This window comes from Momordica charantia, assembly GCF_013281855.1.
Source record: "Momordica charantia cultivar OHB3-1 chromosome 6 unlocalized genomic scaffold, Mcharantia_2.0 BLBB01000006.1, whole genome shotgun sequence".
Taxonomy (NCBI): Eukaryota; Viridiplantae; Streptophyta; class Magnoliopsida; order Cucurbitales; family Cucurbitaceae; genus Momordica; species Momordica charantia.
In genome coordinates this window covers 7,175,374-7,190,405 of record NW_028275164.1, presented here as the reverse complement: position 1 = coordinate 7,190,405, position 15,032 = coordinate 7,175,374, and the positions used below count along the sequence as shown (strand labels likewise).

Here is a 15,032-nt window from a genome sequence, read left to right as displayed (position 1 = left end):
TGAATATATTTAGATTTATTTATTTATTATTATTATTATTTGCACATATGAAAATTCCTTTTATTTAGAGAGGAATGAACTTAAAAACACAAAGTTTGATTGTGATTTGAGGATTTTCTTTTTTAATATTCATTTCAAACTAGTGAATATTTTTATTTACTACGCCACTTGAATTCTGTCCAAGTGGTTCATTTGATGATTTTATTTCTGTAACAAAGTATGTGAAAATGTTACAGATGTTTCTTAGGAAAATTTTGAAATAAAAATAAGACATGTTTGTTAAAATATTATTTAAAATGAAAAATAAAAAGTATGAAGAGTTACCAAAGGCTTATATTTCTAAAAATTTGTAAAAAATCAAGAAACAAAGACAACATTACCAAGTTTTAAACTTTCAATTTTATGTCTAATAGATCTTGAATTCTAAAAATTGATATTAAAGATAAATTAAAAGTTAATAAATTTAATAAACAGGTAATTAAAAATTTATAAATTTATTAAATACATTTTAAAATTCATATACCTATTTGACCTTTATAATTTACCCTGTAAATCAAAACCCCTTTATTATTAGGAGGTTTAAGGAGGATTCGCGAGGAAGAAGGAAAATGGCGGAAGTTCTGGCCGGCGTGTCTCAGGCGTCTTTAATTTTCCGGCCGCGGCTCCGGGGAGCTCTCTTCAGCAACAGTTTTTCAGTTAAACGCCTGCAATTTCAATCTACCATCGGTAGCGGTAAGCAATCGTGTTCTTACGGATTCATCATCCGAACCTCTTCGTATAATTGGGCTATGTTTATCCTTTTTGAATCGTCATCTGGATTCAATCATGTTTACTCTTATTTTGTACTACGAGAGAAACACATTACGTATTTCATGTTTTCTGCAGGGATTTCATTTGATTGTAAGACGGGAGTATCTGCTATCCGTGTTACCGACTCCAAAAATGAAGATAGCGAGATTTATACAGATACCGATGGCGGCGACTCTTCCAATAAAGGGATTCATGGCGACGGGGGAGGTAGAGGTGGTGGAGGCGATAATGATGGCAATAGTGGGGAGGAAGAGGAACCTAACTCCAATAGCCAGAAGAAAGCTATGTCAATGTCGCAGAAATTAACTCTTGGATATGCTGCACTAGTAGGAGGTATTTTTCTTCTTCTTTCTTTTAGTTGCTGTTTGTTTGTAACTGCGGCATAAAGTGAAATTTGAAATGAAGATGTGAATTATTAGTTTCTATGAAATGTAATTGTATTCATGTTCAATTTTCTTTACTTGGCAGTTGGTGGCTTAATGGGCTATTTGAAGAGTGGTAGCCATAAGTCGCTATTGGCAGGGGGAGTCTCAGCCTCACTGTTACTTGCTGTTTTTAAACTGCTTCCCGGCAACCCTGTTCTTGCATCGGCCGTGGGTCTTGGTAAGAAATTCACTGTATCTTTTACTTAATTATCATATATTTTCCTTATCACGTAGCTGAACTGTTATAACTCTAGGTATTACTGATCAGATACATTGTCCTATTGTAAACTTCTAGTGGTTTAATTTTAATCGGAATTTAGGAATAATGAGTAGATACACTTCGTTTTGGGATGTTTACTTTCTTTCTAGCAAGGAAATGGCAAGCCTACCCTTCCTGCCCTTGTTTGGCATTGATTTGGTTTAATGGAAAGGAACAAACTCAAGTGTGTCCATAATTAACTTCTCTACATAGAAGTAGGTTGCTGGCTAGTTTCTGAAAGGAAATAATGACCTTAGTTATGGGAGTACTATTAGGCATCTATGATAGTACTGACGTTTTGTATTTTCTTATTGTAGTCATTCTATACAATTTTGGGATTGTTCTATACCTGGTTCCTAGCAAACTAGTAGCAGAGCATTCATTCTTGAAAAGGGATGCAGAATTTAGGATAGAATTATTGGAAACTCAAGTTACACTAGTGGATGTGATAGTGTTTTGGCATCAATATGTTTCTAAGTGGGATTGGAGCCAGGTTTAATGTAATTAAAGCTGGATATGGGAGAGCTTACAAACTACTCACCAGCCTTTTTTACAAGTATGGTTCAAACTATTCCTGAAATCTTGAGATTTTGAGTGTTACATTTGATATTGGTTGTGTTCACCTTTCTTATCTATAGTATCTTATAGCGGAAGTTTTTCATCCATTGAGGAAAATCAGTTTCTCAGCTCTTATAGTGGGAACCCTACTTCTAGTTGTGCACCTGTATGATGGTTATATGGTTTAGGGCTTGTAATGGCAACATAAGGAAGCTACAATCAGGTATACATTGTTCTAAGATGACTTCCAAACCCAAGACCAAAGGCAGCCTTGACAAGGTTCAACCAGACTTGCGGTGCTTTCATTAAGAGTCGCAATCCCACGCTCGTCACCTTTAGGACAAGGTGGTACTTGAGTGATGGGTAGTGTTTGGTATCTAGAGGGTCGTTCGTTTGTTGGCTATATGGGTAGCTGGAGTTTTCTGGAGTTTTAGTTGTGTGATTCAATGTTTGTTAGTGGTTGTGGGAAAAGGGTGGTGGGTGAAATGGGAGGTGAGGTGAATATCCAGAGTTTTGTAAAGAGCTCGGTTCAAGGGAAGGCTTCCAGATTCATTGAATCACCTGCAGTGCAGTTATCCTGCTTGCTCTGGTGTATAGCTTTTAGTCATTTGGCAGGAATTTGGACTGTTTTGAACCTGGTTCCTGGATGAAAAACTTTGTATTATGAATATGTTATACAAAACAGAGCTTACTTCATTTTAATACTTCCTCTTGCTTAGATATCATAAGTGGCTCATTGGTCCAAAAGGGCTAAGGTTAAGTAGGAGAGGATGAGTTCAAACCCCCATCTACTTTAGGAATTAGTAATCCTATGTGTTTCCGAGCACCAGCGGTTGTCCCGTGAGATTAGTCGAGGTGCGCGTAAGCTGGCTCGGACACTCAAAAAAAAAAAAAAGAATCCTCATGCTTGCAAGTAGTTTAAAATGATCATACATGAGGTCATTGTTGTCAAAAGTCCCAGAAAGCATGCACTCCTCACTTATATTATGAAAGGAAAACTTAAACAAAGAGCTGTTATTTCTCTTTTATTCAATCTTCTAACATGGAAATAAGGCTAAACCAAAGAGGAAAATGAAGTGGTAGTTAAATTCATCAACCCCATACCTTTTAGCTTGATGTTTTCGACCTCTTAATCTACAGGCCTATCTGCTTCACTTCTGGTAGTAATGGGATCTCGTTTCAAGAATTCGGGGAAGATATTTCCCGCTGGTGTTGTAGCACTTGTGTCGTTTATAATGACTGGAGGTTACATGCATGGAATTCTACGTAGCTCGCATTGAACATATGATGTTAAAAAAGTGGTGAGCCATGTCTCATGATAGTCGTAAACTGTAATCGACGGATGTGCTTGTTTTTGTACGATCTCTTTTCTTTGCTGATTGGAGCTTTCAGGTCTGTGAAAATGATTTGGTGTGCCTTCAGCTTTGTACTGCACCCTTTTCTCTTCAAGACTCTCTATATAAACTATAAAGGGTAAGTAATGTAGACCATTGAATATTCGAAACTGGCTTCTTGATTTGGCTGGTTTGGAAGCTGTTTTTTGGAACAGATTTGGAGAAAATATGTTTGGATAATTGTTTTTAGAAGATTTCTTTCAATGGATGTCCTAATTTTGGATATTGTTTTTTGTTAAAATACCATTTAGTCCCTATTCTTTTAATAAATCTTAAAAAAATAGTCCTCCACAGTTAGTTGGGGTTAATTTTCATCTCACTCCATTTTAGAAAAGATAAAAGGTAAATATTTCTCCTAAATTCATAGGGAGAAGGCCAATTTTATGAAAATCATGGACGTGTTGATAAGAGGTTGATAAATATTTAAACCAACAAATAAACAAATTTTTTAATTATTTTTAAATAAGTTTTATTATTATTATTATTATATCTATGTCAGTCTTATTCGAGTTGATAATTTTTATTTTTATTCGAGTTGATGGAAATTTAATGCCCTGCTCTTTGTAACTCAATTAATCTTGTGATTTACAGGTTACAGCTAGACACTACAATTAATCTTATGATTTACAGATTACAGCTAAACCAGTGTCTTAAAGCATTAAACCAAAATAATAAAAAGTTGAATTAAACAAAAACAAAAAAGTTTAAAAATCAAAACAAATGAGTACAATTTTTTTTTAATACAATATGAAGGTGGAGATTCGAACTCAGTTGAAGATATATGCTAATGACAACAAATAATTAAAATTAAACATGGATTTAACTAAGCACATCTTTATCTTTGAACTTTAATTCAAAACATTCTTCTTGTAATTCTAAAGCATACAGTTTTTGTTATTTTATTCTTATTTTTATCTAGTTTCTTCTTATAACAATTTTAGCATAATTTTTCACATACTAAGATTTATGAAATGCACTCATAAATGCTTATTAAAGATTTTCATGGTATACAAATTTTATGTTCAAATTTTACATATAGATATCAAAATAGTTGTTTTTTTAGGGTAACAACCCACCAAAGCGACAGTACCGATACCAAAATAATAGTTGAACCCATGGTAATAAATATCCGTTGAAAATAAATCAACATTTCTATAATGTTACAAAATAAAATCGACAAAATATTATTAATATAGATATAATATTAATAATTAAAGGATCAAATGCTTATTTTTTAATTTAAATAGCTTTTACGAATTTTTTGTTTTTATAACTTTTTGAAGAACGACATCCAAATTTTATTAATATTTCTATCGGCATTGTTTGGGAATTGGAATACGTGTAAATTGGATGAGATATGTAATTTAATTAATTTATTTAGTAGTTATTGTAAGAGTTGCAGAGGCAGCGCGTGTTCTCGAGGAGATCCGCTACCTGTTTCCCTCTCGGTTCTGTAACGTAGCATTTGACTGAGTTCGCCGGTCGGAGGGGGGCGTCACCGCACTCCGGCGGACGTTGCGTTGGACATCGCCGAAACTGATCGGAATCAGTGATTAACAATCGGAGATCCAGCCATCGAGAGGATCGGAGATCATAAAAATGTCGGCGGGGCCTCCTCTTTTTCAGGAAGCAGCACGCTGCGAAGTCTGCAAATGCAGTTTCAACACCTTCCGGCGACGGGTACAAAATTGTTCGAATTGAGCTACTGCAATTACAATAATTTTCGATTCTGTTTCGAGCTTTTTATCGCGAGATTGAACTATTTTTTCTATTTTTGTTTTGCAGCATCATTGCCGATGCTGTGGAAGGACGTTGTGCCACGAGCATTCTTCTTTTCAAATGGTATTATTCGTTCCTTTTCCTCTTGGTGGTTTTGCATAAATGGACTCTTTGTTTGCGATCTGAATAGTATATGTCTGTACTGGTTCGTGCATAATTCAGGCCTTGCCGCAGTTCGGTATTCATTCCCCTGTTAGAGTTTGTGCTGACTGTTTCAATAACTCCTCTCAGTAAGTCATGCTTAAATGTAGTCAATACACTTATCCTTGAAAATTAGCTGGTATTGGAAGTGAAGTTTCATGCGGAGTCCTTTGGCCATACAAGAAAGGATTGTATTAAGCTGAAGTTTTACTTCTCAACTCCTGTTTGATAATTCATTTCGTCCTGCATAAATTATAAGCTGAGAATTTAAAGTGCTTGAGTAGAAACTGAAAGGGAAAGATGCAACACGATACTTTATTTGATGCAAGAACTCCAGTTGCACCTTCTTGGTTGAAATTGCTTGTTAGAAGTTTCAAGTTCTAGAATATTGTTTCCTATCAAGAAACTTCAATTAAAAGATAAGAAACTTAAAAATTCTAATTGGAATCAGGCGTTTTTGTATCAAGGACTTAGGTTGTATGATAGTCCAAAAATTTTGGATTTTGGAACCTGTATATAGACAATCAAGAAAATTTATTCCTCATTTTTTTTTTTGATAACGAGCAAACTTATTAATTGGGTTTGCCATATCACAGATCTAGAGATGTTGGTCAATCACCATCCTTAGCTGTTGTTGATCAAGTTGCAGATACAGTTTCCCAATTAAACCTTGATGCAGATGTAAATTCTGAGTCTAAACCAGCTGTGGAGCATCAACCCGTGCTGGGCATTTCAGATTGCAAGTGTGGAATGCCATTATGCATTTGTGAAACTTCAATCCAGCCTATGGAAACAGAAGCAGTTCCTTCGCAGGTTTTAATATTTAGTGATTTCTAGTGCTCTTCATATATCAGCCATGCCCCTTATGGAACTTGATTATTCTTGTGGCAGAAGAAGACAACTTCCACCTCTTTTCAGTTCAACTCAAAACCAAAGAAGTCTGATTCCAATCTAAAGAATAGAGGATCTACCTCCAGCAGCAAGCTTCGGTATGTTATCTGGAGTTTGATTTATTCTAATAGGCTTGCGTCTGTCTTCTCTTTCTGACCCCATATATGGGAAAAGTAAGATAATCACACTCCTTCATAAGTATGTATGACTTGGGACAGAGACATTTTTTCATTGCATACATTCTTATGGATGGATTTAGTATCAGATTACCCTTTTTTAACACTGTTGGTGTTATTAATTTGGTAGATAAGTCGGATCTTAATCTGCAGTTGTAATTTTCATTATTGAATAGGAATCTTGCAGAGGAATCAAAGATTGATTATGAAGCAAGTGGCGAGGTATATAGTTTGTATTATATTAATATTTCTCTGCTGTCTGTTAAAGGGTTTTAAATTCTGCTTCATCTCTATAATTTCATATTCTTGCAGGGGTTAAGGGAAGCTATCAAGAACGGCGACACTAATGCTGTCAAAAAACTTTTAAGCGAGGTAATAAATTTCTTTCTGCAAATCAAGATATGTAATGGAATTATTTACCCTTTTCATGTTGGCAGGGCGTGGATGCCAATTACCATGACAAGCAAGGACTGTCTTTGCTGCATCTGGTATAGAATCTCTCTCTCTTCCCCCCACCTCACCCCTCAAGAACATGGCATTCTTGTCGGTTTAGAGGTATGATATTGAGATTAATATTACTTTGGATGTAGGCGGCAGTCTTTAATCAGACTGACATTGTTTTCGCTCTTATTGAGAGTGGCGCTAGACTGGACTACAAAAATGCACAAGGTAACTACTAGTCACTGGATCTTGATACAGAGTGTCTTAACATTTATATTAAATCAGAGTACTTTGAGTGGGAAGTTTTAGAATTGGGGCTGTTTAAAAGACTGTCTTGAAAGACACTTTTGTTTTTTAAGTTCTTTTAACCAAAAAATAACATTATTTATGTACAATGAATAATCACAAATGTGTGGTTTTAGAAGAATAAAATTTAACTTTTTCTAGAAATAACTCATTTGTAAGAACATGCTTTATTTTCTTTTGTTTTAGTAAAAAATTATTCAAACTTTTCTTCTAATAAAAATTTCATTATAAAAAACAGGAACTGTTCTGAAAACAAATTTCAGACAACCTTGATTATCAGTTCCATTACCTTTCTCTTTCTTCAAGCTTGGCGATTAAAAACAAAGAAAAATAATAACAATGGAAGGCTTCTGTGTGATTGCACTTACTACAATAAGGATAATATTCTGGTGGTGTCTGAAAGCCGTTAATTGTTAGCTTTCTAAATTACAGTGATGTTATTAGCATTTTTCTCTAAAAATTAAACAACCTAAGTCACGATTAGAATTTTTTATATTCCTAAAACATTATTCATTCAAAAATCTTATAATTATATATCGTCCCCACTCCCCTTCTGGCTGTTATTGCTGATCCCCGCAGCTGCCATCCCCCCTCACGTGAGAGAGGTGATTGTAAGTTGCAACTGAGTTGAAGCATAGACGTTCGTGTACTTAAGAGACTGATATGAACTGCCTGAGACTTTAATTTATGATAAACTTGTATTTAAAAGTTTCTGATGGAATTTTATTTCTTTTCAATTTTTACCCTTTCAAGAAATAAATTTATTAGAATGGAGAAATATCAACAGGGGAATTCCTACACGACCTCTTTCTAATTTTCACTTAAAATTTCTTTTGCTAGAGAAAGTGAGCATAAGGGAGAAGATAGTTCTCTTAGGAGAGAGAGGGAGAGGGAGAGAGAGAAGGCTGCTTCTTTTCTTGAATTCAACGTGCGGAGATGAGGATTCAAAACTTAGACCTTTTTGGTTTAAGACATATGCATTAACTAATTGAACTATGTTCAAGTTGGCAACGAATGTTTGTATGGTACTTGTAGATGCAAAGTAAAAGATCATAGGACCAAATAACATGTACATTGCTTGAGAATAACCTAAGAGAAATGCTGAGATATTACATAATGTTTATTCATTTTGATCACCACCACAGGGGAAACGCCATTGGATTGTGCTCCAGCTGCTTTGCAGTATAAGATACGAGAGAAGATGGAAGGACAGTGAAGGAGGAAGCTCAAGCAACAACTACCCACGTCACCTGGAAGATAAGATAACATCATCATTTTCTAGTAAATATTTCTTTAATTTCTGCTCCAGCGGCTTTACTTCTTCTTGATGTCTCAGACTGATAATGGGGCAGATAATTGGGCTGTTTCTGTAGAAGATTTCTGTTAAAATTCAAGCAATAAAAGACCATAAATCTTTAAATTAATTTCTCCTTTTAGATATTCACTGCAGTAAGTGCTTGTTTTTAACTCGGTTTGTCTTTGTTATTTAGTGAAGAGGCTATTGAGATATTTGAAAAACAAGACATTGAAATCAAGGGTGGGAACTGTTTGACTCTAGATTTTACAAAGTAGCTTTGTGTGGCGGTGCTTAACATATTAGCTCGTAGAAGTTCTAAATTATTAAGAAGGAAAGTGTGAAAAATTAAAGGACATGTCAATACAAGAAATTCAAAAGTTAGAATCTGAACCAATTGTCCAAACTTTTTAGGAGATGTTTTGCTCATAGTTCTAATGGTATTGAGTTTTTTTTTTTAAGTTTTAGGGTTAGGAATATTGATTGTGTAATCTGTGTTTGTATTGCTGAAAAAGTGCAAAGCTTTGTATTACTAAAAAAATGCTATTTAAGATTCAATTCAAAAGGTCATCATGCTTGCTTCACTGCAATTGCTTCCCGCAACAAAACTTTGCAAGTGATGTTTACTGGTTGGTAGTGAGATCAGGTCTTTTAGTAACTCCATGCCCAAAAGAAAGGAGACACTAATTAAAAAACAATCATTTAATTTATTATTATTATTTTTTTTTTTTTTGCCTTCCTCGGCATGTTGTGTTATCATCGAACTAAGAAAGTATTTTATTACAAATGAACAGCATATCAAGGAATTATCCCTACTTTTTCCACAAAATCCACCTAAAAAAGGAGCATAGTTTGTTACAATATAAGGAAGCTTCAATTCACGTAGCCCGTAATATAACTCGTAACGCTCATTTATAACTTTTCGAAGTTCATTGAATCCATGGCCATGTTGAGTCAATCAAAAGATGCTAGTTTATCCTTGAACCGTTTCAAATTCATTGAATCCATTGCTATTGTACATAGAACTAGAAGTTGCAAGTTTTTATCATGTGTAGATTTGGAATTCTATCTTTCCAAGTGGCCAACATGTGAAAACATGATAGTTTTGGCTCTATTTGGGATGGTCTCCAAAAAACTTCTATGGTGGGCTTGTTCTTGTTCTTGTTTTTGTTTTTTTGTTTTTATTCTTTCTTAGAATTCCTAGATGAAGATCTTGATGTAGGTTGTAAAGAATGATGTTATGAAATATCAATTTCAATAAAAAGGGTTGGATTAAATTGATTCCATGTTTGAGATTCTTAAAAAATTATATCAGGTTAGAGTTACGGCAAATAATATTTTGATAGGAGTTCAAGAGAGAGCTAAACATTCATTTACTCATTCCTAGAGGCGTACTATCAGAAAAGCTCACAATTTCATCTTATGTTACCAAAGAAAAGTCTATTCTTTGAGCATTTTTACTTTGATTTCTTTATTTGTACCTTCTTGACTTAGGCTTCCACTTGAACGGGAAGTACACGTTCGTGAGACCTTAGTCGTAATGTATAGGAAAGTCAAGCAATGAACACGGAAGATAAAATAGTATAATCAACGCACTCGTGTCTTAGAAGTTTGGACTTGATTTTGAGTTTGGAAAGTGATGGGAAAGAAAATAGTTTTAAAAATATTCTAAAAGTTATTATGCTTGAGACACTGCTAGAAAGTCTTAGCTTAGCGATTGAGGTATATTGTTGTAAATTTACATATTATTGAAGTTGTATAATCCATACTCTCATAGTATCAGAAAATTTTAATGATATTTTACAAGATGCCTACGTGGCCAATTTGAATTGTCGTGACAAAATTTGTAATTTAATATCAAAGTTTACGGAATTTTTATTATCTCATACTTTTTCCTATGGAGCTTCCATCCTTGTTCATCCATTCTAATAGAATAAATTCCCAAACAAAAGCACTAGAGATGGTCCACGTTAACTTCTAACCTAGATTTTTAATGTGTCACATTTTTTTTTAAAAAAATTAGATTTTGGGGTAAATATTATGTTTCTAATTCAACTTTCAACTTTATTTTATTTTGGTATTTTAATTTTCAATATCTTTTTTAACCTAAAAAAAACATATATTTTGGCACATATTATTATCTAGTGGTATGTCCTATACTAATATTTTGATGTAATCGTTTTTTATAACTATGTAGATTATTTTTTGTAAGTACGACATTTTTTTAATATTGGAAAAAACAAACTAATTATCTAACTAAAATTATTTTAAAACTAATTTTAAAAATATGGTTGCTTTTATATGGGCGATGACCTTGTGTAATTGGCAAAAAATTGTCTCTCCAATAGACTATTTTACTACGTACATGTAACACAAAGTCATCTTCAGAGACTACCGTGCCTCGTATAATAAAGCTTAGAGTTAGAAAAAAAAATCATCGAGATCATCTCTACCTGTAAACGATTTTGTCTCTTCAAGAGACATCATATGCCAACTTTAAATTATGTAGAGATGATGTTGCTTACCTCCACGTATGATACGTGTTAAACATGACATTCACGACTTTACTTTCAGTCTAATCTAAAAGACCTCGTACAAATTAAATAATTGTCCTCCTTTTTATACAATAGGATGAAATGCAACAATATAATTAATTTATTTTTTTTACCATATTAAAAAAATGTCCAACAAATATAGGAGTAAAGACATGAACCGAAGCATATAAGCCAGTAGAAATATACAATACATTCAATTTGTAATTATCTCTATTAATTATAATTTATACATATAATGCCAACAAGTTTCCCACCACAAATAAACTGTTCTTTTTCTGTTTTTTTGAAAAACCAAATTTAACTTCTTCTTTTTTTTCCTCAAACCATTTTTATTCTTCTTTTTGTTTGAGAAAAACCACATTTAAATTTCGCATAATTTCTTTTAGAAAAAAAAAATCCAGAGCCAAGATTGGGCAATTCGCGAGAAAAAAGGAAACATATATATTTTTTTGTTTGTTTCAATCTTATTCCACCGATTCTCCCTCGAATTTGATGAAAATAATGCGAATCCAAAACGAAGAAGGCACTTAGGACTAAAATCCCTTGATTCCCAAATGGAGATTTCAATAAATCAGCGACTTTTTGGTTGTGGGGACTGCGCCGACGCCTTGATATTCAACAACACCCTCCATTCTTTTTCTGTTCTTTGCAAGCCAACTTCGTCCATTTCTGTTCGGGAATGAAGTTCATGTAAGCAAAGAATCAATTGTTTCAGCAGAAGATCGAGGAGTGCGGTTTTTCCCCAATTCAGCGCATCTCGTTATGCAGAAGATCGAGGAAAAAATCAATTAAGTTTTTCGACGCTGATACTCGATTCAGGTCTGCTGATTCTCCCGCGCTGTAAAGTTTCTTTGCTTTTGGGATTCTTTGGTTGATATTTTTCCCCTTTTGATTGAACTGCTGGTGGATTTCTGTGCGTGATTTCCAGGCTGACTGATGTTTTAATTGTTTTTTTTTTGTTTCCGCCGTATCTGTTTGTTGTTTTTTAGGGTTTAAGACATGTTAATGGTTTATTGTAGCTGTGGCGGTGGAGGAATGTGAGATGTCTTAGAAGAAATTGATGTTAAATCGTGGAGGCTCGTTCCACCAAATATTGTACTATGCTCGATCACCTGTAATGGCGGCCCCTTCCATGACGCGGGATCTTCGTTTGGCGCATTTTAATCTGCAATCGCATCGTCCTCCTCAATCGTCGCTATTCGAACAGTGCTGCGGATTCCCCATTTCTGGAGAGCTTGTTCTGCGTAGTTTTCGGGGAAACCGATGCCCTCGGTTTGGTCTCAAAGCTTGCGTTCAATCCCCCAAAGACAATTACAGTAACGGCCCAACGCTTGTTCGTCGTCCACAGCTGCTTAACAATGTGGATATTGATTTAGTAGAAGGAATTGATCGCAGATATTCCATTGCTGTTCCGGGGGAATCCCAGTGGGGAAATCCTCTAACGTTCCATGAACTTTCTTCCAGGGATAAACTTATTGTTGCTGTCGACATCGATGAGGGTTTGTATTTTGCAATTTCCACTGCCCTTCCCTAGATTTTCATCTTTTGTTCCTCTAACTTATCTACTGTAACATGCCCCGATGGGACAGCCCAATTGGCAAGAGTTTGAGGCCTCTTATTCTTATTCATATTGGTTGGTGGCTTAGAGGTCTCAAATTTGAATTTTCTGATGAATTTAATACAAAAAATCTTTGGTGTCTCCCAAGTTCGGTGGGAGGTGCAGGTGCCCTTGGGTAAAGGGGAGCAGAGCTCCGACCCCCGGCTATAAAAAAAAAGAAAAAAACAAAGAAAACAAAAAAACTCCTCTTCTGTAACACTTCTTCTTCTTCCTTTGAACTCTATGTTTACTAGTGGTCTGGTGTCATGTGACAAGGACAGGAAATCTTGTATGTTGATATAATCTAGATGACTAAATCTATTGAATTGATGACTTAGTTGACTTAGAATTCAGCTACATTTGTTTATGACTTTGCATGACGATTACATGTGCTAAGATGGAGACTTGTTCTGGCCTGTACTTGATGTGAGCTAAGAATTTGATTATCCTAATAAATTATTGCTTGCAAATGATTATTGCTTTCTCAGTTCTCTTGTCTAATGTTTGTTTCTTTTGTTATTGTGTTGTCATGCAGTTTTGGGAAACTTTGTCTCAGCTCTTAACAAGTTTGTTGCTGATCGTTATTCTTCGAATCATTCAGTTTCGGAGTATCATGTCTATGAATTCTTCAGGGTATGAGATTCTGTGTATTATTTGTAGGGTTCCCTTTTGATTCCGAGTTTAATAGTCCTCAGGACATCCTGGGTAATATCTAATATGCACTAGTCTGATTTTGACTTTCGTTCCTGTTTCAGATATGGAAGTGTTCTCGTGACGAAGGTATGTTGAATAATATCAAATTTCATTCAAAAAATATGACGAGTTACTTTGAGGATTTATCACGGGGATTTAAGCTAAACTATATAGTTTTATGTTGAATAATCTCTATAATCTCTGCGGTGTCTTTATATTTGGAGTTGAAAAATCTACAGGATATTAATATCTTTGGGTTTGACCGGGGGCAAGCTGTAAACTTACATATTATCGAAGTTGTAGGCTCGAATCATAGTGACCACCTCTCTAGGAATTAAATATTCTTAGTTTTTTTATGCCAAATATTGTAGGTGGTTTGGTATGCATATATACAAGACTTATCCTGGGTCTTAGCAGTTGAATGTAAACCATACGTTCGAGGACTTCAAATCTATGATTTCAAAGTTAATTATGAATTTAACTCTAGTGTTGCAAAGGGTCTTAGTAATCAAAATAGTGTTCGTATCTCGAAGAGATCAGGACTTAAAAGATTGAAGATCTAGGACACATCTGTTCTTAAAAATTGAAATGGTTTTTAATTTTGATTGTTTAGTGAGAATTTTGAAAGGAAAATAGTTTTGGTTGTTACTCTATTTCCCGGTTGGTACTTTGTTTTGAAATTTGCACTTGCTTCTTTGAGAGATCTCTAGTCCATGACGTAACATGTTTGTGATTTTATTCTGTATAGAAAACTCTCGACGGATTTTATCTTTTCGCTTTTGAAGGTGTTCATGAGATATTTCTGTCCATGAAAATATTTTTCTCAACTTGGTTTAATTGTGGTTCTGAAACTATCCTGATTTCCAGCTAATGTTCGAGTTCACGAGTTCTTCAAGACGCCATACTTCAAGACTGGAATCTGGCCTATACCTGGTGCTCAGAGCACCCTTCTCAAGCTATCGAGATTCTGTCACCTTTCAGTCGTAACGTATGTATTGCAACACTCGATGATTTCGATACGGTACCGATTCCTCCTTACGGAAAAATGAACTGATCTAACTGTCTTTGAACGATAATTTTAGGTCCCGACAAAATGCAATCAAGGATCACACACTCGAGTGGATCGAGAAACACTATCCGGGACTGTTTCAGGAGATTCACTTCGGAAACCACTTTGCTCTGGATGGAGAGTCTAGATCAAAGGCAGAAATATGCAAGTATGTTCAAATCCTTACACTACCCATCATTTACTTTTGATAAATCCCATCTCTTAGCTCATTTAACCTTCACCCCAATCGAAAACATTCATTAGAGTAACAACATCATTTTTTGATGGTGCCGTGGTCGATCGACCGGGCAGGTCTTTGGGAGCAAGTGTACTGATTGATGATAACCCGAGATATGCAATAGAATGTGCTGAAGCGGGGATTCGAGTTCTACTTTTCGACTACGAGAATTCGTATCCATGGTGCAAGACAGAGTCTGAGGATCTGCCCCCCTTAGTCACTAAAGTTCAAAATTGGGAAGATGTTGAGAAGCAATTAACTTCATGGGTTATTTCTTCTTAGTTCTTAGGCCTTAGAACTTTAATATTTTTAATTATATTTTTCTTACTACTTAACAAGTAGGGTGATATTGAGTTGTGTCGTGTTTTTAGACCAACGCCAAAATGGAAATGCATTTATTTGCTATATGAGGTTTGTTCGTTATTTT

At 34.8% G+C, this 15,032-nt stretch overlaps 3 protein-coding genes across 5 annotated transcripts; all 3 read left to right on the top strand.

Annotated features, from left to right (window-relative positions):
• The first annotated feature begins 550 nt into the window (after positions 1-550).
• LOC111016523 (Transmembrane proteins 14C) lies at positions 551-3,638 on the top strand. Its single transcript, XM_022291962.2, has 4 exons — positions 551-732; positions 886-1,143; positions 1,279-1,413; positions 3,193-3,638. Exons 1-4 carry the CDS (start codon positions 609-611, stop codon positions 3,330-3,332), a joined length of 657 nt encoding a protein of 218 aa, XP_022147654.1. The 5' UTR covers positions 551-608; the 3' UTR covers positions 3,333-3,638.
• A 1,179-nt stretch (positions 3,639-4,817) lies between these two features.
• On the top strand, positions 4,818-8,604 carry LOC111016522 (Ankyrin repeat family protein). 2 transcript variants are annotated; one of them, XM_022291959.2, is made up of 10 exons: positions 4,818-5,126; positions 5,232-5,288; positions 5,388-5,455; positions 5,963-6,179; positions 6,258-6,355; positions 6,610-6,655; positions 6,746-6,805; positions 6,871-6,921; positions 7,024-7,102; positions 8,021-8,303. In XM_022291959.2, exons 1-10 carry the CDS (start codon positions 5,046-5,048, stop codon positions 8,170-8,172), a joined length of 909 nt encoding a protein of 302 aa, XP_022147651.1. In that variant the 5' UTR covers positions 4,818-5,045; the 3' UTR covers positions 8,173-8,303. The 2 variants fall into 2 exon arrangements, with proteins under 2 accessions (XP_022147651.1, XP_022147653.1); XM_022291961.2 differs by lacking the exon at positions 8,021-8,303 and adding an exon at positions 8,326-8,604 and having other exon boundaries at positions 4,823-5,126.
• Positions 8,605-11,357: 2,753 nt separating this feature from the next.
• Positions 11,358-15,010, top strand: LOC111016509 (Haloacid dehalogenase-like hydrolase (HAD) superfamily protein). 2 transcript variants are annotated; one of them, XM_022291942.2, is made up of 7 exons: positions 11,358-11,848; positions 12,019-12,528; positions 13,162-13,259; positions 13,382-13,406; positions 14,187-14,307; positions 14,402-14,536; positions 14,680-15,010. In XM_022291942.2, exons 2-7 carry the CDS (start codon positions 12,090-12,092, stop codon positions 14,885-14,887), a joined length of 1,026 nt encoding a protein of 341 aa, XP_022147634.1. In that variant the 5' UTR covers positions 11,358-11,848; positions 12,019-12,089; the 3' UTR covers positions 14,888-15,010. The 2 variants fall into 2 exon arrangements, with proteins under 2 accessions (XP_022147634.1, XP_022147633.1); XM_022291941.2 differs by having other exon boundaries at positions 11,359-11,848; positions 12,049-12,528.
• Positions 15,011-15,032: the final 22 nt, after the last annotated feature.

Excerpts from the sequence above, each read along its gene's own strand:
- LOC111016523 (XM_022291962.2), top strand. The coding sequence starts at position 609 with ATGGCGGAAGTTCTGGCCGGCGTGTCTCAGGCGTCTTTAATTTTCCGG. Across the intron at positions 733-885 it reads TCAATCTACCATCGGTAGCG|GGATTTCATTTGATTGTAAG; the intron begins GTAAGCAATCGT and ends TGTTTTCTGCAG. Across the intron at positions 1,144-1,278 it reads ATATGCTGCACTAGTAGGAG|TTGGTGGCTTAATGGGCTAT; the intron begins GTATTTTTCTTC and ends TTTACTTGGCAG.
- LOC111016522 (XM_022291959.2), top strand. The coding sequence starts at position 5,046 with ATGTCGGCGGGGCCTCCTCTTTTTCAGGAAGCAGCACGCTGCGAAGTC. Across the intron at positions 5,456-5,962 it reads TGTTTCAATAACTCCTCTCA|ATCTAGAGATGTTGGTCAAT; the intron begins GTAAGTCATGCT and ends GCCATATCACAG. Across the intron at positions 6,922-7,023 it reads GACTGTCTTTGCTGCATCTG|GCGGCAGTCTTTAATCAGAC; the intron begins GTATAGAATCTC and ends CTTTGGATGTAG.
- LOC111016509 (XM_022291942.2), top strand. The coding sequence starts at position 12,090 with ATGTTAAATCGTGGAGGCTCGTTCCACCAAATATTGTACTATGCTCGA. Across the intron at positions 13,407-14,186 it reads GAAGTGTTCTCGTGACGAAG|CTAATGTTCGAGTTCACGAG; the intron begins GTATGTTGAATA and ends CCTGATTTCCAG. Across the intron at positions 14,308-14,401 it reads TGTCACCTTTCAGTCGTAAC|GTCCCGACAAAATGCAATCA; the intron begins GTATGTATTGCA and ends CGATAATTTTAG.